Source organism: Chiroxiphia lanceolata, chromosome 2 (assembly GCF_009829145.1).
Source record: "Chiroxiphia lanceolata isolate bChiLan1 chromosome 2, bChiLan1.pri, whole genome shotgun sequence".
Lineage (NCBI taxonomy): Eukaryota > Metazoa > Chordata > Aves > Passeriformes > Pipridae > Chiroxiphia > Chiroxiphia lanceolata.
This window is the reverse complement of record NC_045638.1, coordinates 113,177,831-113,204,301: the sequence shown is the minus strand read 5'-3', so window position 1 is coordinate 113,204,301 and position 26,471 is coordinate 113,177,831. Positions and strand designations below refer to the sequence as shown.

General features: G+C 36.5%; 2 protein-coding genes across 8 annotated transcripts in view; one reads left to right on the top strand and one right to left on the bottom strand.

The window, feature by feature from the left end:
* ARL13B (ADP ribosylation factor like GTPase 13B) overlaps positions 1-26,471 on the top strand; it is a 38,568-nt gene that overhangs the window by 950 nt on the left and 11,147 nt on the right. For 6 of the 7 annotated variants that reach the window (XM_032677487.1, XM_032677496.1, XM_032677470.1 and 3 more), the window contains exons 2-5: positions 2,992-3,133; positions 5,484-5,550; positions 7,857-8,106; positions 25,949-26,054. In XM_032677487.1, the coding sequence (XP_032533378.1) occupies positions 2,992-3,133; positions 5,484-5,550; positions 7,857-8,106; positions 25,949-26,054 (565 nt within the window). Of the gene's footprint in view, positions 1-2,991; positions 3,134-5,479; positions 5,551-7,856; positions 8,107-25,948; positions 26,055-26,471 lie in introns of all 7 variants that reach the window. The other variant, XM_032677522.1, reaches the window with a different exon arrangement.
* Positions 11,412-23,417, bottom strand: STX19 (syntaxin 19). Its single transcript, XM_032677533.1, has 2 exons — positions 23,164-23,417; positions 11,412-14,010 (listed from the first exon to the last, which is right to left on the bottom strand). Exon 2 carries the CDS (start codon positions 13,908-13,910, stop codon positions 13,035-13,037), a length of 876 nt encoding a protein of 291 aa, XP_032533424.1. The 5' UTR covers positions 13,911-14,010; positions 23,164-23,417; the 3' UTR covers positions 11,412-13,034.

The window sequence follows — 26,471 nt, the reverse complement described above, 5'->3', positions numbered from 1 at the left end:
TCAGAACTTTTCCTAAGACCTTGGTAATTGAGGTGCAAAGATTTTCTTAATGGATATGTGAAAACCACTGTTTGAAAACGACACAGAACTAAAATTCTGTGTAAGTCTATATAAATATAAAATAAAATTCAAACACATCAGATGAGGAACATTACAGTAGGAAATTAAATAATTAAGTTTCGTGAGGAGGGTCAGGTTTAAATGGTTTGTTTGATTGCATTTCAAAGGATGTGAAACCCTGCTGTAACTGAGAGAAATTCTCTACTATAAAAGCCTCTACTGAAGGCACAACATTTAATGTAGATTCTTACAGTAAAATGTGTAAAAGGTGCTGGTTTTGCACTTTGATATGAAAGTAGATAAACATATTCATTAGATGACTTTGGATGCTGGACTTGTTGCTACCCATTGCTTTGGATCATGAACATCAGGGCTCTTGAGTACCTCTTGATCTTAATCTAGAGTGTTAGTGCACTTATCTGTCTTGGTTTTCTTTATGCTACACCTTTTTTTGTACTTAAAAGTGGGATCTTTGACATTCTTAGTCCTTGGCACTTGTGCTGACCTGCTACGTAAATGGTGTACTGGCTTAACTGTGAAGTATTTCTGACCTTGGTTTTGTTTGACCTTAACAGGCACAAAGAGTTTCAACTGACAGATGTAATGTCTGGAACAGGTTTTGGATGTTGTTAATGCAACATATAAAATACCTGTCATGTGCCATACATATTTCAGGGATCGAGTCTCTCCAAGCTCCCATAACACAATGTGATTTGCCTCCCTACCGTGATTTTTTCAGCAGTGTTGAATGCCCTTTGTAGTGGCATGTTTGTGAAAATTTTTATCTTATTTGTGACTTCCTGCCCACCTGCCTTTATGATTCCATATTTAAACAGAGATTCCTGTGCTATGACATAGTAATCCTCTGCTCTTCAGTCTTTAACAAGTTTTCCTGGTCTCCTGAATCCCATTTGAATGCTCTGGGCCATGTGTGCTGAGAACAGTTTGCAAAGCTGGACGGTCTGCATAATATGGGGTGGGAATTGTTCTGTAAGGATGCTCAGGCACTGAAAATGCCACATTTTTGTCATTTGACAAAGTGACAATAGCACACTTTGTTCATTGAGCTATTACATTTTGCTTTTCAGTAGAACCAGCTGAAAATTTGTGCAACTATGTTCTCAAAGTTAGCTCTGTTGTTACTTGCTTGTGGGTTGAGGCACCATACCCCACTGCATTTTTTTTTTTTATGATTTTGTATTCTTCAGAGCTCAGTTTTACTATTTGTGATAATTGCATTCATCTTGCTCTACTTTCTAAAAACTTCTGTGTTCTTCATGCACTCAACTCTCCTGTGGAGAAGCTCAGGTTCTCTTGTACAATGGAATATAAATGTTTAAAGAGTATCTGTCTCTGCTTTGAAAGAAATCTGACCTATTTCTGATATTAAATGACAGCAAATCCACACAAAGACATCCTTGAATACAGCAGCTTCGTGGGATCAGGAAGAGCTCTCAGTTCCTACCTGTATAAAATTATCTAAACCACCACAGTTTGTTAAGAACAACATAGGTCTATTAGGGATAGTTCCTCAATTCTTTTTCACTTTTGTCTAGATTTGAAAGATGACAGATTTGGAAAGTTGTTATAATCTCTAATTATTCAGTTTTCTGCATCATTTGAAATTACCTTGATTTGAGGTTAGTTATAACTTAAAATATGAGAGGGATTTTGAGACTCAAGCTTTAGGAGGCTTGCTGTGGTAATTCAGAGTGTCACAACTCTCAGTTCATCTTCTCATGGAGGCAGGTTGGCAGCAGGGAATATATGTCTGCATCCCAGCTGCCCTGATGTGAATCCAGTTGTTTTCTTAGCTTAATCTGCTGATCAAAACGGGAGCTGAGATGAGCTGAGGTGACAGTGCACATCCTATAACATAAAACTCAAATCATGGGTTATTTTCCCCCAAGTTTAAATTTCCTTGAGATGCACACTGGATTTCCCCACTCTTCCATGTTACCCACCAAGTGCACTTGAGAAAACATAATCCCACAAATGGCTTTGCGTTTTCCCAGGGGAGAAACAACCTAAACAGCCTTTTCCAGCCCCTAACAAGTGCTGGACTCTGATATACAGTAAAGTAAAAGGCCTTTACGTGGACAACTACTGTTGTTGGCCATAGGATTATTGTAACTTGGATAACTGAGGGAGTTTTAAAGCTTTTGCATCTCTGTGCCCTTGACTGCATGGTTCGTGTAAGCTTTACTGTTTCATAAATAAATATATATAAACATAAATAAATATAAATGTGTGTACAACAAAATAGCCAAGCACGTATCACACAGTTATTCTCCATTGTTTGTTTCATAGAGCAGCGTGAAAAGAAGGAATGTTCTCAGTTTCTTTCTCCTTAAAGAGTAGAAAGTAGAATTGTGAAATGATGGAAGTAATTGATACTTCTATTTAATTTAGTGACCATTACTAGATACAGTTGCCAGTTCCTCAAAATATGCAATAGAGAACCCAGTTTCCTTGTTGTGGGATCTTTTTGTGTAAAAGCAGTTGACAGTTAAATGAATACACTTAGCAGGTAGGGACATTCTGTGTTTACTTTTAATGCCTTATCCTGTTATGTTCTTATAAGCCTTACTCATGCTTGAAATTGGTCCTTACTTTCCATCCCTCAGCAGAACTGTGGGATGTGTCAGCAAGGCAAGCACTGGAATTTTGTAGCTTGATATGTCTTGCTCTTCTAACTTGCAGGTTTCCTTGTGTGCAGTTGCCTTGCATTATTATTTTATGTGAATACTGTGTTGTTGCTGCCCAGATACGTAAAATGGGGGCAGATGAAATTTGAGAGGATGGAAAAGAGAAAGAAATAATGGGACTGTCATGGGCTAAGTGAACATGAACAGATAGGGAAATGCCTTGCCTTGGTTAAACATAGGGGCTAACCATGCCTTTTTTTCCCCTTCTTTTCCTTGCTAGCAGCAGTGACAAGACGAAGTCTTTTTTGAGTTGCTCTGGCCTGTCCACATTGTTTCTGGATGGCTCTGGATGGATAGTGAAGAGGGATGTTCAGTCTAATGGCCAATTGCTGCAACTGGTTAAAACGGTGGCAGGAACCTGTCAGGTAAATATGGGAAGCTATTCTACATTTCTGTGCTGATCTTCCTGTATCCCGCCTATACTTTACTTCATTTACTTTGTATTTTTTAATTCAGTTACAAAAATCCATCAGTTTTTTTCTCCAGGAGATAATTAATACATCTTCTGATCTTAAAAATGAAATGTTAGTCATCTCCAATTTGGGTGCTTTGTTTCTGACTTCAGGAAAGTATAAAATTCAAAATACTGTCTTTCATGTCCTGTTTCCTCAGGTTGAGCATTATGGGGTGGTGCTAAAATGTTTGTTATAGAATCATAGAATGGCTTCGATTGGAAGGGATCTTAAAGATCATCTTGTTCCAACCTCATGGGCAGGGACACTTCCCACTATCCCAGGTTGCTCAAATCCCCATCAACTTGGCCTTGAACACTTCCAGGGACAGGGCATCCGCAGCTTCTCTGGGCAACCTGTGCCAGGGCCTCACCACCCTCACAGTAAAGACTTCTTTCCTAATACCTAATCTAAACCTACTCTTTTTCAGTTTGAAGCTGTTTCTCCTTGTCCTGTCACTTCAAGCTCTTGTAAAAAGTCCCTCTTAGCTTTCTTGTGGCACCTTCAGGTACTGGAAGGCTGCAATTAGGTCACCCCAAAGTCTACTCTTCTGCAGGATGAACAATCCCAATTCTCTCAGCCTTTCCTCGTAGTAGAGGTGCTCCATCCCTCAAATCCACTTGGTGGCCCTCCTCTGGACTCACTCCAACGGGGATCCCTTCATCTCTGTCATTGATGAAGGTATTAAATAACACTCGTCCAAATATGGACCCCTGAGGGGCACCATTTGTCACTAATGTCCATGGGGACTCTGAGCTGTCACCATTCCCCTCTGGATGTGTCTGTCTAACCAATTCCTTATCCACCTTGGAATCCGTCTCTCCAGTTTAGGGAGAAGGATGTTGTGGGGGATCACATCAAAGACTTTACGGAAGTCCAGATAAATGTCATCTGTAGCCTGTCCCTTGTCCACTGATGGAGTCACTCCATGGTAGAAAACCACAAGGACTACTGTGTTTGTTTGGGTTTTATCTTATTGTTTTCGTTTCTGCATTTAGAAATTTTCAAGTATAATGTGTTAAAACACTTTGTTGTCAAGAGTAGCCCCAGTGTAAAACTAATTTTATTAGTTTATTAAGTTTATGCAGTATTAAGTATCTTAATACTGCATTTCCTGGGTAGCTTGGTGATCCATTCTCATTTATGGAATTTTACTGTTTTTCTTTGTTTCTATTACTTTGACATCTTGCTTTTTCCTCCAAGTAGCAGAGAGGCACAGATAGTACATAGTTTGTTTCAAACTATGTGCAAACTATGGGAAATAAATAAACTTATTTATACTTCACACTCATGTAGGAGGATTTGCTCTTTTCTTCAGTGCTACATAGTTTAGATTTTACAGAAGGTGCTGCTGTTCAAAGAACTATGTTGGATTGAGTAGCTTTCTGACACTACCAATGTGTTAGAGACAATTGTGAGTTTATAAAAGTTCTAATTTTAGATTCCTGTTAAAGTATAATGTATTATGATCCTACTCTTCATTTTTAGATTCTTTTCTCAGAGCTTTTTGGCTCTTCTGAAAGAACTTCCATACATTATACTTCATGTTTGATACTATTACAGTTTTAAGTCTGGAAATAACAATGTTTTTAGTATTACTTCACTTAAAGGGGCATAAAATTGAACAAATTTCATTTGACTGCTCTGAGTGTTTATGAATAGAAGGAAAAACTGAGGAGTACACAGTCATGCTTTTCCTATTGCTTTGTTTAAAATCCTCTTCTGGTAAATATTTACAGCATCTGATGCTGTCTATACAAGTTTTATGTACTGTGTAGTGTTGTTCAGATGCACTCCTTTTTAAAAAGAAATAAATTCCTAATACAGGAACAGCTTTGAGGCAGAGAGATGGTAAAAATACAGGAAAATGGAAATGAAATTACCATTTTACCAGGAATTGTTAAAGGGACCATGACCACACCAAATAAAATTTACAGTACCATGAAATTAAATTTCAGCAGGCAAATACAAATTGAAAGCAAAATCGTTGTCTCATATGAAACTTAGAACCACAATAATAGACTTCTCATTTCATACCTTGTTCTGCTGTTCTGTCTGTTCAGGTGGTTTGACATACTGAACACCAGATACGCAATTGTAACAATGCTACTCCTTGGTATTTTGAAACCTGTTATTTCTACTGCTTGCTGGTAAATTTGCTATGCATGTGTTAAAAAAATATAATAAAATAAGTGATGTCTAGCTGGAGGGAGAAAAAGATTTTAAATATCTTTCTCTTTTATTTGTATCCTTATGGAGGAAGGTGACGCTAATAATGGTCGGTCTTGATAATGCTGGTAAAACTGCTACAGTCCGAGGAATTCAAGGAGGTAAGGAAGTTATTTATTGTCTAAATGGAGTACTGAGAGAGAATAATTCCTAATTTTCAATCATTTAAATCTGAAAAGCCAAAAAAACCAAATGTTCAGAGTATCTTGATGCTTATATATTGTTAACTGCGCAAAATGCTAAATTGCAACAAAAAATGCTAAATTGCAACAAAATATGTTCTGGGTTCTTTTTAAATTTCATGAGCATCATAGGATATTTTTGACAAGAATAAGGTCTTTTCAGCAGTTCAATAAATAGCTGAAGGAACATTGTAACTACAAACAAGCTGCTAGTCTCCATCAGTTGCTTTAAGCGAAAGTGTAGGACAAAAACTCTGAAGGTTGTAGACCACATTCTATGTAATAATTACTTTGAATTAATGCCATGATACAAAATATTCTGGTTAAAGATCTGCTTCACATGTTGGTGTACATTAGAGAAATCAATGGACTTCATATTTTTCTTTTTTACTTGTGTGCCTGTGCTCAGGTTGCTCTCAGGTGACCATCCAGTAACGTGCAAACTTTATGTAAAAATCAGTGTTGTAATTATATATAATGACAAAAAGGTTAAAAAGAGGGAAATTGCATATGTGTGTATAATAACATTAAGGATGGTTCTAATAATACATATTTTTTATCATCATTTATCATCAGAAGAGCACTGAAATTACTGCCTAGAAAATTAGCAGTAAGAGCCAACTTCATTTTGAAGGGTGCTTTGAACCATCCAATGACAGTGCAAGCAGGATGTAATTTGAGATAAAACTTGTGCTTATGAAAACAAAAATTCTCTGTAGGATTTTTCCCCTGTACTTCTGGAATTGTCGTTCTAAATAACTTTCATCTTGTGCAATAACAAGAATGTATTTAGTAGTGTTTTGGTAGACTTGGAGACTCCACCTCAACTTTCTGTTTACTTTTGTTATGTAAGAAAGCAGGAATAAAATTAAGGATATTCTCTCATATTCCTGAATCTTTGCCCTGAAAACATGAGTGTTTAGTTATTTAGCCTTCCATTCTATATCAAAATCCACTTTAATCCCTTTATTAGCTCAACATGACAGTTATTTCTAAAAATCCTATTTTTCTGGGGAAAAAAGATAAGGTAAAGATGGGTATTTCTAAACTCAAGGAAAAGATAGTTCTGATTTCTGTGACTGTTTTGCAGTGTTTAAACAGTTGCCTTATAATGCAATTATGGGGGTTTTTTTTTCCCTTAGCAGGGCTTGCAGAGATTAGAACCGGTATTTTTGGCTGTGCATCAGATACCCAGTCTGTAGGAGGAGACTGCAGCTGCAGTTGGTTTCTGCTAAAACCCAGCTGTCATATCTCAGTTTTTAGCGCTCTGGGTAAATCAGCATGGCCACCAAAGACTTATTTGCCAAAATAACTGAATCTTACACCTGTTTCTCCTGCCTTGTGGCTACCAAACTACATAAAACAGTTGAATATATCCAATTATCTCAGCCCTGCAGAGAGAGCTTAGTGGTGTGAGGCAAGTACAAGCTTTCTTTGCCCTCAGGGAAGGCAGACAGTGAGCAAGAGTTTCAAATATAAAACTATAATAGTTTTAGCATATTGCATGGCAAACTAGAAACACAGAAAATAACAATAAACAAACAAAGGCTGAAACTTGTTCTTGAATAAAGAGAGTTAAGTAGTTTACATCTCAAAGGAACATGGTTTCGTTCACTTCATCTTGGGTCTTGGTTTAAACTTCTCAAGTTGTTTTGGCAACCATGGAAGATAAAGAATAAATTTAGCAGAGCACAAGGGTTCCCAGGTCATAATGTTTTGTTTGTTTTCCTTCTCAAACTTGAATTAATACCATGCAAATGCTGGATAACTGTTTAGATGGTGGTGACGGGGAAGTAAAAATGGCCGTACACTGAAGACTGCTGCAATGGAACTATCTATATTAAAATATTAAATATTCAATATAAATATATGAATTATATTATTTATAAATAGCAAAATAAATCTATTATATAAATAAATATATTTTAATATAAATAAATTATTAAAAACTGCATTTTTGGTTCCTTTCTTTTCTCCACCCCCTTGATCTAATGCTCCTATCTAAATTAGTGTAATGCAACTGGCTAAAAGACTAATGTGTTAATTCAGAATTACCTGAGAAAAGGGGAAAATCTTAATATAAAAATAAAAATGTGTTTGGCAATGTGATGCCATTTAACAGAGATTTCTCTCCATGTTTTTAAAATATTAATTTTGCTACACGAATCACGATATTAAATCCTCTTTAAACTGAAAGATAAACTTTCTTCTTTGAACTCTGACAGAGTGTCCTGAAGATGTGGCTCCAACAGTTGGGTTTTCCAAAATTGATCTTAAGCAGGGACGCTTTGAAGTGACAATCTTTGATTTGGGAGGTGGAAAACGAATTCGGAATATCTGGAGGAACTACTATGCTGAGTCCTACGGGGTGATATTTGTGGTGGATTCCAGTGATGTTGAAAGAATGGAAGAAACAAAACAAGCCATGATAGAAGTTTTAAACAGCCCTAAGATATCAGGAAAACCCGTATTGGTGTAAGTAATGTAATAAATGTTCTCCTAATAATCTGAAATTTGGGAGATTTAAACCTTCTGAGAAATCATTTATGTATAGTATGAACATAAGTTAAAGTAATATAGTAATACTAATAACTAATACTACTAAGTTAAAGTACACTAATACTGCTGTAACTTTAGCACTAAGCAATATTACAATTAGTTTTATGATATTTATGTTTATTTATGTTACTCTCATATCATGCTGGGGAACAAAGCCTCGTCTTTCTCTCCCTCTTTCCATTCCTCTTTCCCTCCGCAGTAGCTGGTGATATCCTGAATCCATTCACTGCCTCTGACTTTATATCTTATTTAATCCTTCTCAGGGATATTTATTTGTCTTCTCTTTCTTTAGCAGTGGAAAAACAATAAGATGGGATTTTTTAATACTTTAAAATTGTAATATTACTTGAAATGACAGGCTTTACAAATCTGGCATGACAACACGATGTAAAAATATCATTACTTAGGCCTGCATCAATTACTTAAATTGTAAATGCTTGATTATACTCAACAATACTGGTGATCTCCCAGCAATAAATGTCTTGTTCACTTAACACATGGTGGTGCTGCTGATACATGATCAGCAAAATCTTATTAAAGAAAGCTTCCTTTAATAGTGTTTGGCATGTGCTTTTTTTCTGCTTATTAGGTTTTTCAAAATATTGGAAATAACATATTTCATTAAATTCAGGCCCACCAAAGGTCTTTGATAACAAATACCTTTTGAAGTTACGAAATAAAGTTCAAAATGGTTTGTCAGGACAATGGTGGGCATAAGACCTCCATGATGCCTTAAATTGCACAACATTTCTGTGCTATCATAAGGAATCTGTAAAATTAAGAGGAGAAGCATCTTACTTTAAAGAAATGGTGACGCTGTGGTAACCACCAGGATGCAAGTGGCTAATTGTTTTGATGGAGTGTAGTTCAGCAAGCTAATGGTGTATATGTTGAAAATAGATTAGACTTTACCTTCCATTGCTCTGAATGTTACTAATGCAAGGGAAGGCAATAAAGGCAGCTTAATGTAGTGGCTTTAACCCAAATCTGTTCTGAAAATGCGGCTGTGACAGTTGACAACTGTTTCTAATTGAATACAACTTCAGGGTGGTTTTGGGTTATGATGGGGGGGGTTGTGGGTTTTTTTGTTTGTTTTGTTGTTGTTGTAATTTCTTTTGGGGTTTGTTGTTGTTGTTGTTGGGGGGGGGGATTTGTTTGTTTGTTTGATTTGTTTTTTGTAGAAATCTCTGTGCCCTAATCCTGTAATGGAGTTTATTTGGAGTTTATGTGGGTGGCTGCCTGTACCTGCAGAGACCCCGCTCACTTCCCTGAGACTTGATCCTGCGTTATGATCCATATCAGCGGCTAATCAGAAGGCCAAGTGTATTTATTAACTGAGGTTACTTAGACTAAACTAAATTTGTTGATGTTATTGCCTTCTAATAGATTCTTAAAGTGCAGAAGGTATTGGCTGTTGTTGAGTCTTCATACAAATTACTTTGAAATGTTAAACTTTTTAAAAATGTTAACAGTTTTCTTCCTCTTGAGTGTTATCACCTAATTTATGTTTGCTTTGCTCATGTTCAACACTCAAGCGCTTAAGGAGTTAGTCTGTTATTTATGGGGGCACTAAGTTGTAGAAAGTAGTTCATACAGTCCTTAGATTCATTGGTAAATTCTTTCAGCATCCTCAAGCCTTATACAGGTATACAGGTTTAAATTTTCTTCACTTAGGATATTTTTTTTTGTCCTTCCTTTTATCAGAAAGGAACACACAGACTTTCTATTATTTAGGCAAATACTAGTTTTGTTTGGGGTTAATTGTCTGCTGGGGCTTTTGTTTGGGTTGTCTGGGGTTTTTTATGTTGCAAGAGGAAATACAAGTCTGTGTGCTATGGCTGATGGTTTTATACCAGGGAAATTGCTGGTCAGGTGTTTTTATTTGAGTAGAAAGCTCCTTTCTGCCTGTTATTTTGGTGATAAGGGATTATAGCTATTAATATTTTATTTTTTTTAGTAGAACACTCAGAGCTCTGCTTTAATTAGTTTGCTCTTCTGTATGATTATATAACTAACAAAAACACTGGAAAGTTACTTTAATGATCACTGCAAAATTTCTGCTGTTCATAATTTTGAATGCTCAATATCAAATTCCCATGATTTCAATGTAAGCTTTATTAATGCTATTTATTTTCAGTTATTACCACCCTGTATTAAGAAAAAGCTTTCCACAAGTCCTGATTTTCTCACTTCCCAGTTCTTCTTCAGTGTGTTTTATATGTTTCTGTTTTGCCTGTTTCTAACCAAATATACATCTGAGAACTACTCGAATTGTTCACTTTTGTATTGTTTTCCTACGTATTCGTGAAACTCAAGTTTTACTCCACAATTTAAAGCACAGCTCTTGTTTAACAAGATTGTGTTTGCTTCAGAGAAACATCTCTATTGTATGAAGAAGGCAGCTGGCCCAGGAACACATTTCCCTCTCAGATAAGGATGTGAACACCTCTGCATGGGAGATGCTGTGTAAACCAGTGGTGTTTGCTGTATTTTGATTTTTCTCTCCTGTCAATCATGACTGAAATAATCCCTCAAGAAGTACCACAATACCTTTCTGTTTAAGGGCCCAGGAGAGAAGGAAAGTTATGTACCTTTGTTTTTTCTAGAAGTAAAAACAGGAAAGGAAGATGGGGTCGTGTTGATGTTAGGTGCGTATTTCTGTGTGTATTATATAAGTTTATATACATAAATACATACATATATATATATAGGTTGACCATAGCAACTTTTTTCTCTCTATTGTTTATTGTCTGGTTTCTACTTTGCTCTTGGAACATAAAGGTAGTTTCCATATATGCAGCAGTTAAGGGAGGTTGTTTAATGAAATAATATCTGTGGAGTCATTAACTTTATTTCTTATAAATGTTATAATATTTTTCTTTTTAAGGTTCAGACCTTTGATTGTATTTTGATAACAGTTAATTTCAGTTGCAATTTTAATGTGGGATGGAAGGAATCCAACTATTTATAAGTATCACAATGTAACAATAATTCAGTAGTGCCCTTTGATAGTAGATTGATTTTTTATTTTTTTTTTGTCCCACTAGATGAAACTGAAGACATGTAGCTCACTTAGTGCCTTGTAGAATTATAATGCAGTTTGTTCTGCCTTCTCTGACTGTATGCAGATATAGTAGTATTGATTGTGCCTTTGCACAGCAGAGTTCAGAAATACGTTTCTGGTTTGGGGTTCGGTTTTAGTGTGGAATTTTTTTTAAAAAAATTTCTTTTTGGAAATAACTTTTTTCGCCTCGGTTGCAGTGTTATTTTCTGTTAAATTTCATTAGAGAGCTGTTTCTCGTTAAGTTCCAAAAGCAGTTGGGAATGGGGTAGAAGCCAGCCATTGGGAATATGGAAGGCAAAAGCACTCCTTTTCTGCTTGCTGGGGAGCTATTCTTATTTGCTGCTTGAGGCATCTGGTCTTCATTCCTATTTGAATATCCCAAGCTTCTACAATCAGCAGAATTTCATGGAACCATCTAGAGCTGTGGAAACCCTCCATTAGAAGTTCTGGCAACTCCTGTAGAGTACAAATAAATCCATGTCCTGCACCATTCTGGACTTCCCACCACAGGACTACCATGAAGATAAATGTGATTATTATGTAGTGAGTCCAGTTGGGTACTGGAGCATGTGACATATCAGGAGAGTCAGACAGCTGCTTTTGTTCAGACTAGAAGTAAAGAAACTAAGGGAGAGATCTTCCTGCTGCCTAAGCAATAAGGTGTGACGATAACAGGGTTCTTTTCAGGGGCATGTGGTAGGATCAGAAGTGGTAGATAAGAGCTGCAACCAGGAAAATTTCTGTCTTGATTTGAGCAAACATTGGAGCAGGAGGATGATCTGGAGGTCCCCCAGGAATTCCTTCCAACCCTAAATCATCCTCTGGTTCTAGATTATTTTTTTTAAAATAAGCATGGAGTTCTATTGTTATATTTTTCCTTTAATTTTTGTACTAGCAAAAGTGAGACTGCAGATGCAACTGAACATTTAGATAGAACAGGCAGCAGTAAGAAAATGCCTTAACACTGTGTGATAAAGTATCATATTACCCTATCTTTACCTAGTAGGGGGTCTGCCTGTGTAGCTGAATAATAGAAATATCTGTGTCGGTTTGTTAATGCTTGGCTTCTCAGCAAGCTGCTGACAAATATCCTTGTAGGCTTGGTGATGTGCTCTGCTGCTGCTGGTATTCTTTAATTTGTTCAGAAAACAGGAGCTCAACCCCTATCTGTAAGAAATACAGCAGGGTGTTATTAAATAAATAACCCAATGTCTGTGAGTAACTTTTCCTGTAGAGGTTGTAGTGAAACACTCCAGATAACTCTCTTCTGACTTCTTGTTTGGTTTAGGCATCACATTCTGGATTGTTACTAATGGAGTCTGCTTTATGTGTAGATTGGTTTTGTAGAATTTCAGATTTCTGGGGGAAAAAAAACCCTTAGAATTTGAATCAAGTAAATAAAAGTATTAAAAAACACAAGGCAATTAAAAATACCAATTATTATTTTGTAAAAAGCAACTAGACCATTATTATGAAATCTGTCTTTGAGATAACAATGCTTTCAATGCTTCCCAAAAGCACAGATAGTTTGTTGCCACATTATTTTAGTTTGAGTCAGAAGAACAAAAAAGTGGCACTTTTGTCCTTTGATCCTTTCCCCTCATTCATGTGTTTGTGTGAAAACCATAACATTCTTTGCATTCTTCTAACTCTCTTTGGATAAATAGACAGAGTTTTTCCTGAGAGCGCTGTTGAAGGGAAAATGAGATCCTAAGACTGCTTTTCAAGATCAGTTTGCTGTGTAGGAACCATTGGTATTTCCAGGAGTTCATTTCTTTTATCATTTGCAGCACGGACAACACCAGCAGCATATTGCTCTGCAGGGGTTTCTTTTTCTATACCTGACTGCAAGCCCAAATTTTTCTTTAGATACTTGAGTATATTCTTGAGTGTTGTTCATACTGATCTCTATGTTGTTGATCATCTCCCCCTGCTCCTCCACCAGCACTGATATCTGGATAAAAAGTTCCTTTATGTCTTTGATCTGGTTCTCTAGACTGACGAGTTCTTTGTGTCTCTGCTCGATCTCCGAAAGCTGAGCTTTAGTTATTTTGGCTTCAGTGAGGAGATTTTCATTGAAAATCTCCCATTTTCCTTGTTGGAGCATGTCATTGACTTCTTCTTCAGACACTTCCTTACCAGCTACTTCGAGCTGACGGACAATAAACCTCCTGCATTTCTCTTGCTTGGCAGTTATGGCTTCATTGTAGGAGAGCATGGCACTGAGGTAACGGTGGGATAAGAAGGCATGTTGAAAAGTCAGGATTCTCACCGTGGCACGTGATGGCCCATGCTCATTTTCAGCTTTTCTCACTGTCTTCGACAGTTCATCCAAACATTTTCTTATGTGCTCTGCTTGAATTTTTATTTCCCTTGCTATGTTAGATTCCTTTTTCAGAACACTGAATCGCCTCATTGAAGACACCAGGCTTTTTTGTTGTTGGCTGAATTTATTAACTTCTTCCACCAAGTTATTAATTTCATTCTGAAGCTTCTGGATTTCATGCAAGTGCCTTTCAGTTATGGGCTCTTTTTCGTAAATAATGGCCTGCTGTTCAAAGTCCTGCTCCTCTTCTTGGACAGCTGCACTGTTGTTTTCTCCAGCTATCTGTAGTTCCTTAGCCCTCAGTTTAAGCTCTTGCAGTCGGTCTCTCATGGCTTTTGTGTTCAGGGTTGTTTTTTTTCCCCGGGCTTTTTTTCCCCCCTCTTGGAACACAGGAAGTTAATCCAATTTTTTTTTTGTTGGTTTTGTTTCACTGTAATCAAAACGTAACAACAATCAATGTTAGCAGTTGTATGTATAACATAAAAAGTAGTTTGGGAGGTTAGAGCCACTTCTCTATGCGCAAAAGTAAAAGTGGTGGGTATTCTGAACAAATATATGAGATAGGTGGTGTCAGTGCACTCCACCGTTTATTCCAGGCTCTTGAGGAGTTTATCATAACCACCTTCACATGGGTCTGGTTACAGTCTTTCCTCAGCTTCTTCACTACAGTGTTCCTTCCACATACAGTGATTTGGAGCCCAGTCCCATTTTTGTGAGTAGAATGCAGAACTTGGACCAGTGAAGAACATAATGTGTGGAGAGCACTTTTATTTTGGGGAGGAAGAGAGGAGTAACTCAAATTCTTATTTATCCTAGTTCTTTATCTGATTAAAATTAATCAACCTTTAAATCTTTTTGGAAATAGAAGTGAATCTGCTGTTCCATTTTTGGATTCTCTGTAAGAAACACAACTCTCGTAATTTAAAAACTAATGATTTAGCATGAAAATAGATTATTTTTTTTTACGTTTGAGTTTTTCTAGAGGTGAATCCCCATCACTAATGTTGCAGAATGAAGATTTTCTAAGCCTATTTTCAATTACTGTCTTATATTCTTACATTATCATTTACAGTCTTCATAAAATTTATGCAAATGTGCGTTGTGCACCATAGTGGGATACAACTCAGTGCTGTTTCTTATTTAATAGAAAGTGGATTTAGTTTTGTTTTATACCCTAGATGTTGTGAAGATGTAATTCACAATATATTCTTAAATATATATTTTATATTCTTAAATATATAGCTTTACTGAAGATATAATTAAGAGAAAGTTTCCATTGTGCATGTTTTAGAAAACATCTGAGTTCAACTGGTTTTAATTATAGGGAAGAAAGTGTTTTTCTCAAACTCTACATGAATTATTTGCTTGGACTGTGATCAAGAATGGAAAATTTCAGTAAGAAGTAAAATGTTCAGGACTAGAAGATTATGGGATTTTTTTACTTGGGGTCTTCTGGTTAAATCAAATGCGTGTCTTCCAAAGGGCTGCTCAAGCAGTTAAACAGGACAGAAGTATCTTTTGCCTGTTTTTTGGATGTTTCAGGAAAGACTTAAAGGTGCAATTATTCTTAAACCCTGATTCTAAAGATTTATATTTGTTTTTTATTACTAAGCAAATGTAGTACTTCTTTATAGTACCCAGAAGGATGCATTTGTAATAACTGCAAAGGATCAATCAGGTAACCTGTCAATATGCAAATGATTTTGTTGTATTTGAACAGTTTGAAATGATATTTCATATTTAAAGTCCCTAAATAGATTTTTGAATAATATAAGTCATGGAGTTAAACAGTGTGGACATCTTCACAGATTTAATGTGGCTTTCTGCAGGAGGATTAACTGAAAAACAAAACTTGAACTGCTTCAGGGGTCAACCATGAGAAAGAATGTTGATATTCTACCCTAGTGTGGATTTCCCATACTACATTTTTCTTTTCCTTATAATCCTTTAGTGTTTGAATGTAGTGTTTGATTCACATCAAGAGAATCCAAAAAGTTACAGTAATGTACTGAAACTTGTGATCAGAAAAGCTTGCAGGTTATTTATTGAGGAGTATTATTTTGGAGTGGAGAAAATGCAACATGTATTTGTTTCATTACAGTAATGCCTCTTCATTGCTGAACTTCCTATGTATCTCCCCACAGCACAAGTCAGGCTATTCCTTCAAGATAACATCCTTTAGGAATGTTTCAGAGCTGCTGCAGGGAAAGTGACCTGAAACTGTGTTTCAGTGTAGCCCAATGCTGCTGGCCCATGTTAGTTTAGCCTGGCTTGGCAAACCTGGGATTAAAAGCAAGTTCTAAGGGCACCATTAATGTTTATGATGTGTTGTGGCAAGACTTTCTTGTATCCAAGAAAATGCAAGTAATTTCTGAAAAGCTCTGAAACATGCATGAAGTCATCCAGTTATTCCTTCAGACCACAAATGGCAGTTACCCATTTTTCATATGATTAATCTCCTATGATTTGAAAGTAAGTTAAACACTGGAGCATATGCTGGACTTTATCTTCAGTAGGTATATGCATTAATGATTGACATCTGCTTTTCAATGTTTTAGGTGCATTTGTCTTCATATAATTAGGGGGGGATGGAGAGAACGAACAAAATTGCAAATCTCCAAACATTATCAACTATCAAACTTGCAAAGCAGCAAGCAAAAAATACTTAGGATTTTTTTTTCTTGTTTAAACATTATTCTCACAAAAGAATGGAATGCAAGCAATTGAACCTTAGTTTCATATCTTATATTCTGTCAGGTTTGCCTTCAAAACCTGCCACTGAACGTACCTGACAATAAATGCGGTTGATTATACTGGCAACTGAAACACATGCTGGTTTCAAATAAATAAGGATGTCTTCCTGACAAAGATAACCTTGGAAATTGTTGGCTTGGCTTCTTGTGTGTTCCACAACAAGCTTTGCTTTGTAAGTCCTTGTTTTTGTCCTGTGTGTTTGCGTATGTGGATAGGGGCACGTCAGGTTTTGATTGAGATGAAAGATCCATTTCCTTGAAGTTTTTGTCAATAAAAGGAGAATATGCCTATTCTTTTAGACTTAAGTAAACAGAATATGTGGACTGGAAGCAATCCCGTGAGTTAGTGTGCCCCTATATTCAAAAAAATATTTAAAAAGATGATATTTTTACAGTGATAAAGTAGCACAGACTGGCACGTCCTCATTGGACTTTCTGTTCATCAGAGGTTGGAAAATTTGGGTTAAAGCAGCCAAGAGACTGACTGCAGGAAAGCCAAAGCAAATCAGTAGATGGGAAAGCATTTACTTGTTAAACTATAGCTTTAAATTATTGACTGTATTTAGAAATAGCTCTAAATGCTCTCATACCTATAAATCTGAAAAGCGTTAGTGAGGTTTCCCTGTGTTTCTAGCCATTCCTCAGTCATAAATGCTGCTGTGACATCTGTTATCTGAACTATTACTGATGCTGAAACCATGTTTGGAACTGGAATCACAGGCTGGTGGTTAAAAAAAGATCATCTGTAGCAATGGAATTACTCTAATAATATGGCTGCAATTACTTATTTGAACTGATGTGGCTGCAGGATGGATTTGAGGAGGAGGGGGCAGAGATAAAGGAGGATGAATCAGGTCCAGTTTTGCCCAGTTCAGGGATTATTGATATGCTTTCATAAACTATCTGGGGAGAAAAATTAGGAATGCACTGGGACATTTCAGTTTGGTTGCTCTGGTATTTTGTATCTCCCAGAAACGCTTTTTTCCCTGCTCCTCTCAGTGTTTTTATCAAGCAAATCCACTGTTGATTAAGTTTGTATTTGTTCTTCTAGTAGGCACCTTTATATATAGCTATGTATAGTTAGATATATAATTGTCAGGTTCAGAAATGCAATTTTTACATTCTTATCAATATATTTTAAGGGGACTGCAAGAGTCTTTGCCTTTTGATAACTTGACTGTTTTGCTCATCAGGGTTATGTGAATCTCTGCAGTCAAACCCATGACATAAGTGACTGGGAAAGTCTTTATAAAGACAATTACATCAGCACGCTGGTGGAATAATAGATCCTGAGAGCTGGACCACCATTATTAATCTATCACGATGATAAAGTATGTCCTAAATTCAAAGATAATGAAAATTTTTATATTCTCTTCTCTATTTTTAAAGGAAAAAAAAAAAAAGACGAGTTAAAAGGTCCATTTGCTTAATTGCAAAGCAACGACATAGAATATTCTTCCACTTTTTAAATACACCCAATAAAAGTGGAGCCTGCATCCAAAACTGAGATTTGGACTGCATCAAGTTAAAAGATACAATTGGATATGTGAAGCAGTTAAGTTGATCATATGGAACTCGTGTTGCTGGTTGTAATTAGGTGTAATGACTTCTTTTGGGCTTTGCTGGATTGTTTTATTTCTTCCCCACCACCCCCAATTTACCAAAACCTCCTGTTTATTTTAATTTCCATAATTTTCTTCACTATTTCTTGGTTATTTGTTGCCTTCGTTAAAATGCCTGGCACAAAAAGCTCTGTTTATATTTGATCTTTGATACAATTTTCATGCCTTCTTACCTTCATTTTAACATCCTGCATACTCTTCCAGAGAAGAGGACTTGGAGGCAATTAAGAAACAGAATTCTCTCTTTAAGAGCCCTTTGATATGTATGATCTGTGTTCTGGATCATACTGCTTTCTTTACCTTGGTTGAAATAGATATCTTTTGTTGTTAGTGGGTTTTTTGTTTTATTATGTTATTTTGGGGTTTTGTTTTGTTGGTTGGGTTGGGTTTATATTTATTTTTATGGTTGCAACAAAAATAAAGGTTGGTTTGTTTTCCTGTCCCGTAGTTACGAGTCAGTTAAGGGCACTGGGTAGAGGATGTTTTCAGGCAACATGTCCCAAAGGAATTTTGGGTCACATGTCGTCTTAAAATTTTATTTTATTCATGTTCCCAGCTGCAGTGAACTTACATTATAGCTCTGTTATATGATGACAACAAACCTATATAACTTTGGAGCACAATGGCTGTGGATAGTGTTTGGAGTCATACTCTGGGCTGGAAGTTGATTCCTGCTTAAGTATCTTAAGTTAGCAACAAAAAAAATTAGTGAGAGACATATAACCGTTTAAATGCATATAGTTTAAAATACTTTTAGTAGTCTGTGAGGAAAACTAGTTGAGTTGAAATCTAGTTTGCTCCAAAGGCTGTGCTCTCTCATATATTCTCACAAGAATGTTTGATGGGGTTTGATGGGAATCTTGCCCTATTTGTCAAAGATTTATCTGAAGTAATTAAAGTAGGATTTCTTGCTACAAGTTACATTTATTTTGTCCTTTATTTAAAAAGTGTCCTTTAACTTAAATACTTGATAAACAAACATGCTTAAACCAAGGATTACCGGACACAAGCTGGTTGGGTGAAAATATCCTCTTAAAGCATCTCTGTCTTAAGATAAGTCCTTAGAAAAACATGCTTAGAAATAGTTGTAAGTTTAAGTTTCTGTTTGCGGGAAGTGTGGGAGTGGTTCAACAAGAAAATACCAGAGGCAGAGAGCTTGCCCTGCCTAAAAATATGCCATTTATGAGATGAGAGTACAAAATCGGTAACATTTTCAGCAGAGGGGACTTACAGGCTAAGGTGTCTTATTCTCAATATTGAAAAATACTAAAGTGCAAAGGTAGTTTGTGGAGAAATAATGATATTGAGTAAAAACATGGGATTAAAATAGAATTAAGCAGTCCTGAGTATTCAAGGATTTCATAAGGTGTGTAAGAATTAGTCCAAAGTGCAACCAAATCATGCTGCTCTGGAGTAAGTTCTCCAAGGGAGATGTAGAGAGGGAGAAAATAGACCTTAGTTACTTAAAATAATGCAGATGTTCTTGGGCCTTTGAGCATAAATCCGTAACACAGTTATGATGTAGGAAATGTAGGTGTCTTGTGGTTTTGTGTGGTGCTGCATGAAATGGGAAGGAATCCTGAGAGAGAAGGGAATACTACTTAGTGGAGTGGGAGAATCAGCAGTTGGTGAATCACCTGGTACAAGCTTTTATACTTTCAAAATCTCTACAACTGTCAGTTCTTCTCTTGTGTTTCAATTAAAAATATGGGAGATTTTTGCTATTTTATGAAGTATTTGGTTCAAAGATACAGTGATTCAGTTGCAAATCTGAGACTGTTCCTTGGAGTTTTGAAACCCTTTGTTGTGATTGTGTGGCTGCAGATAGGGAAGACTTGAGGAAAAGCATCTTCCACTATTTCCACATGTCCAGACAGCAGTTCTCATGTTCCCTGCTCATACTCTGGGAAGTGGGAGGTGGTGAGTTCATGCTTTTGCACTCACATAAGTCACGGTTGTGGTGACACACACACTGCACCTACAAGTCCTCACTGACACAACAATGATCTCACTCTGCAAATCGGTTAATCTGTGCTTTCTTCTCTGTAATTGTGAGGGAATGGTGTATCCCTTGATTAAAAGCAAAACTGGAAACTTATTTAATGTTTTGATGGTCATTTTTTTCACCTATTTAACCAAAAATTTCAATAATGCTCTTTGAGTCCTCAGAAATGAGCAACAGAGAGAAATAAATGTATATGTTGCAGGTACCTCGGTTTATTTGTTTATTTCCAGCAAGAATAAGACTAGAAATCAGCAACTTCCCTTAGTTAGCTGGTGCAAATATGATGGCCACCTATAGGTCACAGAAATCCAGAAAGAAAATCATAATCTCTTCTGCTAAAAGATCACATAATTAAGGTCTAAATATTCATATAATTTAAAGCAGTATTTGAAAATTAAAATAGGAGCAGGAGAAAGGGCTGCAACAGGATAGGGGACAGGTGAAATTCTCTCAGTTTAATAGGATATATTGTTATATGTATATCCTAGTTAATGGGTTTTTATTGCTCTAAATGGTTTGAGATTTTTGTCTTCCTGACAGTGGAATTGTAGATTCAAAATTTGTCCTGTACAATATCCCACCTAATTTCCATTCCCATTTCATTTCTGTCAGACCACAGAGCTTTGTATCACAGCCTTGGAACTCACCTGGAATAAATGTAAGGATTTTCAGGCAGGTTTTTTATAAAAACATATCTTATAGGCAATTTGACTATACTTTGTTTGCCTAGGTATTGATATATCAAGGTGAAATAAAGTATAAAAAACTAATTCATGTTTACAATTTTTTTTAAAATCTTGTCCAGAAATATATGGCAACATAACTTATTGTTATTTCTTTTGGAATTACACATCTGGAAGCTGAAAATAACATGTTTTATGTGAGCTCAGACGTCTCTTTGGATGCAGCCTATATGATCAACAGGTGTGATTGAACTGAGAGCAGAGCAGAGAAATATGTTTTCAGTAAATATGAATATGGTTCAGACCTATGGTAAGAAAACATAAAATTTAACAAAATAAAACAAATTATAATTATTGTCAACCTTGTGACCATTTCAAAAGGTAATATGAGAATGAAGTTGCCCAGAGATGATATAACAGGATGAGTTTAGAATCTTATTCTTAATTATTCTCTTATTTAAATGTGACCTGGAGGAACTGTCTCGGGCTAAGCTTGAAATAGATGTCTCATAGCTCCCTGCAACTGCATGAAAGCAAACTCTTAATTGCTGTTTGCAGGCAGATAATCTTGTAGCACTTTATTCATCATTTCTTCATTATAGCTTAGCCTAATATCCAAAGGATTGTTTTGCATAAGGGTTGAAGGCATGAAAAGCAAACTAGAGGAATGAGGTAAGTTTGTTTGAGGAAGAGCTATGTGTCAATCAGTAAAAGGTTACTGATGGGTTTGTCATTATTGTCAGCAACCAAGAAGACCTGAAACTGTTGGTCTGTTCTCCTATCTGTTTGTTTGCTAAAAATATAAAGAATTTTATGTTCCATGACTTCCTGAAAAAGCTCATGAACTGCCAGTAACTGAAGAAGAAAGAACAAGCAAAACAAGCTGGCAAACTGACATGTTTGTGGATCGGGAGTTTGACTTTTGTGGATGGCTAACATAAGCAAAGCATAAAAAGACTAATAAACTTTTTCATGCTGTGTCTGCTTCTCTAGGATAAAACATCCTTCTGATTGCTGTCCAAGAAAAAAGTTAATAGATGAGAGATAAAATTTCTGAGGGGAGAAAAGGTAGAACAGCATTTTTAAATAGAAGGTTGTCTGTACACTGAAGAATAGAGCACTGTTCTTTCCTGTGTGTAGGCTGCTGTTTAAATTCAAAGGTTCTGTCTTCCTTGTTTCCCCAGGAATTCTCTGTCCCACAAAGCTACAGCTTCTTCAAGGAACCTTAAAGACTAATGATCTCAGAGTAATCATTCTTGTAAAGATGCATTTTCCTAAACTTGCTTTTAACCTGTTGATAGCTCTGATACTGTAATATTTTGACCTCAGGGATGCTTTGCTCTTCATTTTGATGGCCACCATGGGTCTGTGATCACTGATTCTGATTAAACTTAACCCCAAAAGCAGCACATCTGAGACATTTTTACAGATCACCCTCCAGTGTGTACCCACTGCAATATTCACTGTTCAGTATTATGTTACTGTATAAGAATCCCACACAAGTGGAGGGAAATGCATCAGTTGGAAAGTAACAGTATTTAAAAAAAACTCCAACTCTGCAGAACAGGAAAACAAACACATGTGCACACGCATACCCTCACACATAAAACCCTCTTCCCACGCATACCCTTTCTGTAACACTTCTTGGATTACTAATGAAAGCCAAGATACAAATGTGTCCATTTCATGCATGATTTTTTTTTCACCAGATCTTTTCTATTGTAAAGTAAACTTTAATACTGGTTGGTTTTTTGTTTGGTTTTTTCCTCTTTGCTCAGTAATTTTATAAACAGCTCAAGGATAGATTGCATTCAGACTTTGTTTTTCTCTGGCATGTCTTCTGGCTTCTAAAGAAATATTGTCACTGAACTACAGATGTCACTTGTGCCAGTGCACACATACACTCCCTTTCCACATTGTTTCCTGTGACTTTTAAAGTTCAAAAGCTGTCTTAAGTTGCTTAGACAAATCCTACTTGATATAAAAGCAGTAGGTGCCTACTTTTTCTGTATTTCTTGCATGAGGTAAGTTTGGTACACCAACACAATTCCAAATATACTTTATGTGAAATTGAAAGCAAACCAAGCATGATTTTATATATGAAAGCTTCTTATTCAGCAAACTTAACATGATAAACCAACAGACACACTCCTGTGCTTTCAAGTATGTTTTGATATATACCTCTTATGGGGTTTTAAACATGAAAAATTGCTATATAGGAAGTTTAATGGACTTGGAAATTTAAAACCAAAGTCTATCCGTTAAGATAATTCTGATGTATTCCCTGAAGAAGGTATTTTTTTGCATAAAACTTAACTCGAAACCTGGTGTTCCTGTGCATGGGGAGTAGAGCTCTGAGACTATATTCACCCGCAGAAATACCTAATTCTTTGCTGGGTCAACATACGTTATTTGTATGTCTTGACACTTGAACACATTTCCATTCTAAATCCCCAGTACAGAGCTTTTTCTTCAGATATTTGCAACTTTATATATATTAGGTAAGAAAAAAGTATATACCTCTGAATCCGGTGCTGATGGCTTTCTGGTTTATCCTTTCCAGCAGAACTCCTGCTTCAGTACAATCTGAGAAACATTTTTCTGAATATTTCCCAAAGTAACATGTCCTGAGTGACTTTTCCATTAAGGATTTTCTTCATTCCTTCTGCTTCTAGTTCTTATATAGTTGTTCAAGTGTTCAGGAGGGTGTAGTGTGAGAGAGAAACTTCTGCCACTGCAGTAGACAGGCAAATTGATTACTTTCTACTTGGGGAATCTGGTTCTGCCTGTTTGAAACCCAGCCTTGCTGAGGGGTGGATCCATTGCTGGAACTGCCCAGCAGCAGGAAGTGCCTGGGAGCAGCTCCTGGGATAGAGAGGCCTTAAGAGCTGGAAGTGGAGCACAAGTGTAAGTGCAGGGCTTGCTTTCTTCTGCACCAGAAGGGAAAGAGAAGCAAGGTTAGGTGGATCTAATAGTAGATGGAAAACAAAACCCAGCAAAATAATGCCTTTTACTATAGTATCTTAAAAATATTTTAACTCCATTTATGCGTTTGACCTAAAGTCTGAGGTGCTCAGTAAATGTATGACCTGAGCAAAACCACTTCACTTCCTGGGGAGCATTAGGTGGAGGCAGTTATTTGGATATGCTGCTTTTCCAGATGTAGCACCTTAGCCATATTTTTTGAATGCTCAGTCAGTGTTGCTGCAGAGAAGATGGAAACTAATTGACCAGAAAGACAAATATGACACCTTTCAAGCTATTAGAGGGTAAAAATCAGCAGCTACTGCAAGCTGTAGGACTTTAGTGTCACACTGACACTGAGCTGTGCAGCTCACCGGCATTTCATTCTGCCTCAGCTGTGCTTTGTAGAGTGTGCAGTCCAATAACACAGCACAGAGTACAGTTATTTAATCTTCAGGTGAGAAAGGAATAGTCTGTGGCAACAAACACTACTCAGAAATATTTTCTTCAATTAGATCTGGATGAATTGACAGCACTGCTGAGCAATGCTTTTGGAGACTGAAGGGCAGCACAGTAGGATTTTCAGACTGTAACAAAGATGTTAAGTGGTGGAGAAAAAAAATGGAGATAATTTTTTCCAATCTTGTAATTACTTTCCATAGCTTTCTTGAGTTTAATTTAATTTTTTCCCTGGTTTATCCTGTTTCATAGCTAAACACTGAGAGGACATTTCATGTTCTGGCTGGTTGCTGAGAAGAAACAGTGACAAAAACATTGAAAATATCATAGGCTCTGTATATGTATTGACCGGGAATCTCTGCAGTGAATCATCGAAGGTGCTGAAGTTCTCTCTTTCAGAAGTGGGAACAAGTTATCAAAGGAGGGGCAGGGAGAAGAACCTTATGCTCTTTTTAGCTCTGCAGGCAAGTCAGTAAAGTTCTGATTATCAATGGGATGTAGGGATTGTATTCCCAGGATGATGATAAATAAGTGAACCATTTGGACCACAAATAGTTAAGAATGATGAAGGTTGAGAGAGACTGGACATTTGAGAAGCTACTTTTCTATGGTCTCCTTCATAAACAAACTCTTCTAGAAAAGATGAAAGATTAGATAATGAATCATGAGGTTAATGATGACAAGGAATGTTTTTTTGAACTGTAGATGCAATACAGCTTTTTCCCTAATGTTTCTTTGAAAGTAAAAACCCTTGGCAGTAAAATAATTAAGAATTGAAACTCTCATACTGTGATTCTGGAAAATAGGAAAGAATAAGGTCTTAGATCAAACTGATGTGCTGACAAGTTCTCCTAACTGTGGAGTGAATTCTTACCATTGTTCCTTCCCAGCAAGGAGTATGATAAATCCAAAGTACAAGCTTTGACCTAACATTCCCTAAAAGCCATTTGAGTTAATGATGATGACTTGATTTCTGGTTCCAAAACCTTCTGCCATTGAGTTCATGAAAGCCAAATATTTGTCTTCTTATCCAGAAGGTTGAATTGGAGTTCTCATGTAATTGAAATGTTGCTAAATTTCAGAACAACATTATTTTAGTGGAAATCTTTTATTACAGAGAAGCAAGTGCAATTTTCAGATTTCCTAACGCTATGGAATACTCCCTCTTGCAGCTTTTGCACTTAGCTTTGCACTTATTACTGTTGCAGAATGTGCAAAATAAGATTGTGTTGTATTCTTGTAATCCTAAATGGACGTCTATCTTCTGGAGTCCTCTAAGAAATAAGAGAATGATAGCACTTCATCTTACAGAACACTTTTTTATTTTTAAGCTATGTGGGGTGTTTTTGCTTCCTGCTATTTAATAAGGTATGTTTCCTCCCTCTGGGCTTTAAGTTTTACTTAGGAAGAGCAAATTCAAAACTTCACATATGAAGTTGTTTGGCGTTAGAGAGAAATATTTGATAATAAGGCAGACCTGAGGTGATCATGAAGCAGGAATTGCTTATGGTTTGGAAAGTTGCAAAGTTCTGGAACTTTCATCCAGTGACTCCAACAGATTACACTGTGTAACTTTAGATGTAAAACAGGATGGTCTTTTACATCTTAGCTGTAAATATAATTGCTTTCTCTGTGAATAATTATTAAGGAATTACTAAGCACCTTAGTGATTGTTTAGTTTTAATATCTGATGAAAAGGGTGCATGGACTAAGTAGAAAGTTTAAGTAGAAAGGATAATGAATTAAAGATGAAATAAGACATTTTATCTTTCCTTTCTCACTCTTTCCCTTCTTCCTACTTTTCTCAAAAACTTAGCTTTTGGAAATTCGTGAATCTCTCTTGTGTCAGGGTGCTAAGTGTTTCTTTTGATCTTTTCTCCAGGCTGGCAAATAAGCAGGACAGAGAAGGAGCTCTGTCAGAGGCAGATGTAATCGAATCCTTGTCTCTGGAGAGGCTTGTCAATGAACACAAGTGTCTCTGTCAAATTGTATGTATATTGTAACACGCTTCATTTTCTAATTTCTAATATATATGTAAAGCTTCCATCCTCCAATCGGGAGGCCTGGAGACACACCATCTGTAACGCAGCTGTCTCCTTTGAGAACACACGCAGGATCACTCTCGGGGAGAAAAGACAACGCAGAAAGAACCATGTCTTGCAGAATACACCATCTAAGGAGTCTTTCTGCTGTGCCTTTTGCAATCGGTTATGTCTATCTCGTATTGGCCTCATAAGCCACCAGCGTGCCTGTAACAAATGTGGATAGAGTCTTCCTTAATCTTCCTTCACGAAGCCTAGCCATGAATGAATGATATGTAAAGCTTCCAGTAAGGTAGAAACTAAAATCCTGCATTCCCAGAAAAGATACAGTCCATGTATCTGTTCTGCAAGAAATTCTACTGC

What these genes read in the sequence shown, in the direction of transcription:
- STX19 (XM_032677533.1), bottom strand. Translation starts at nt 13,910, where the DNA reads ATGAGAGACCGACTGCAAGAGCTTAAACTGAGGGCTAAGGAACTACAG.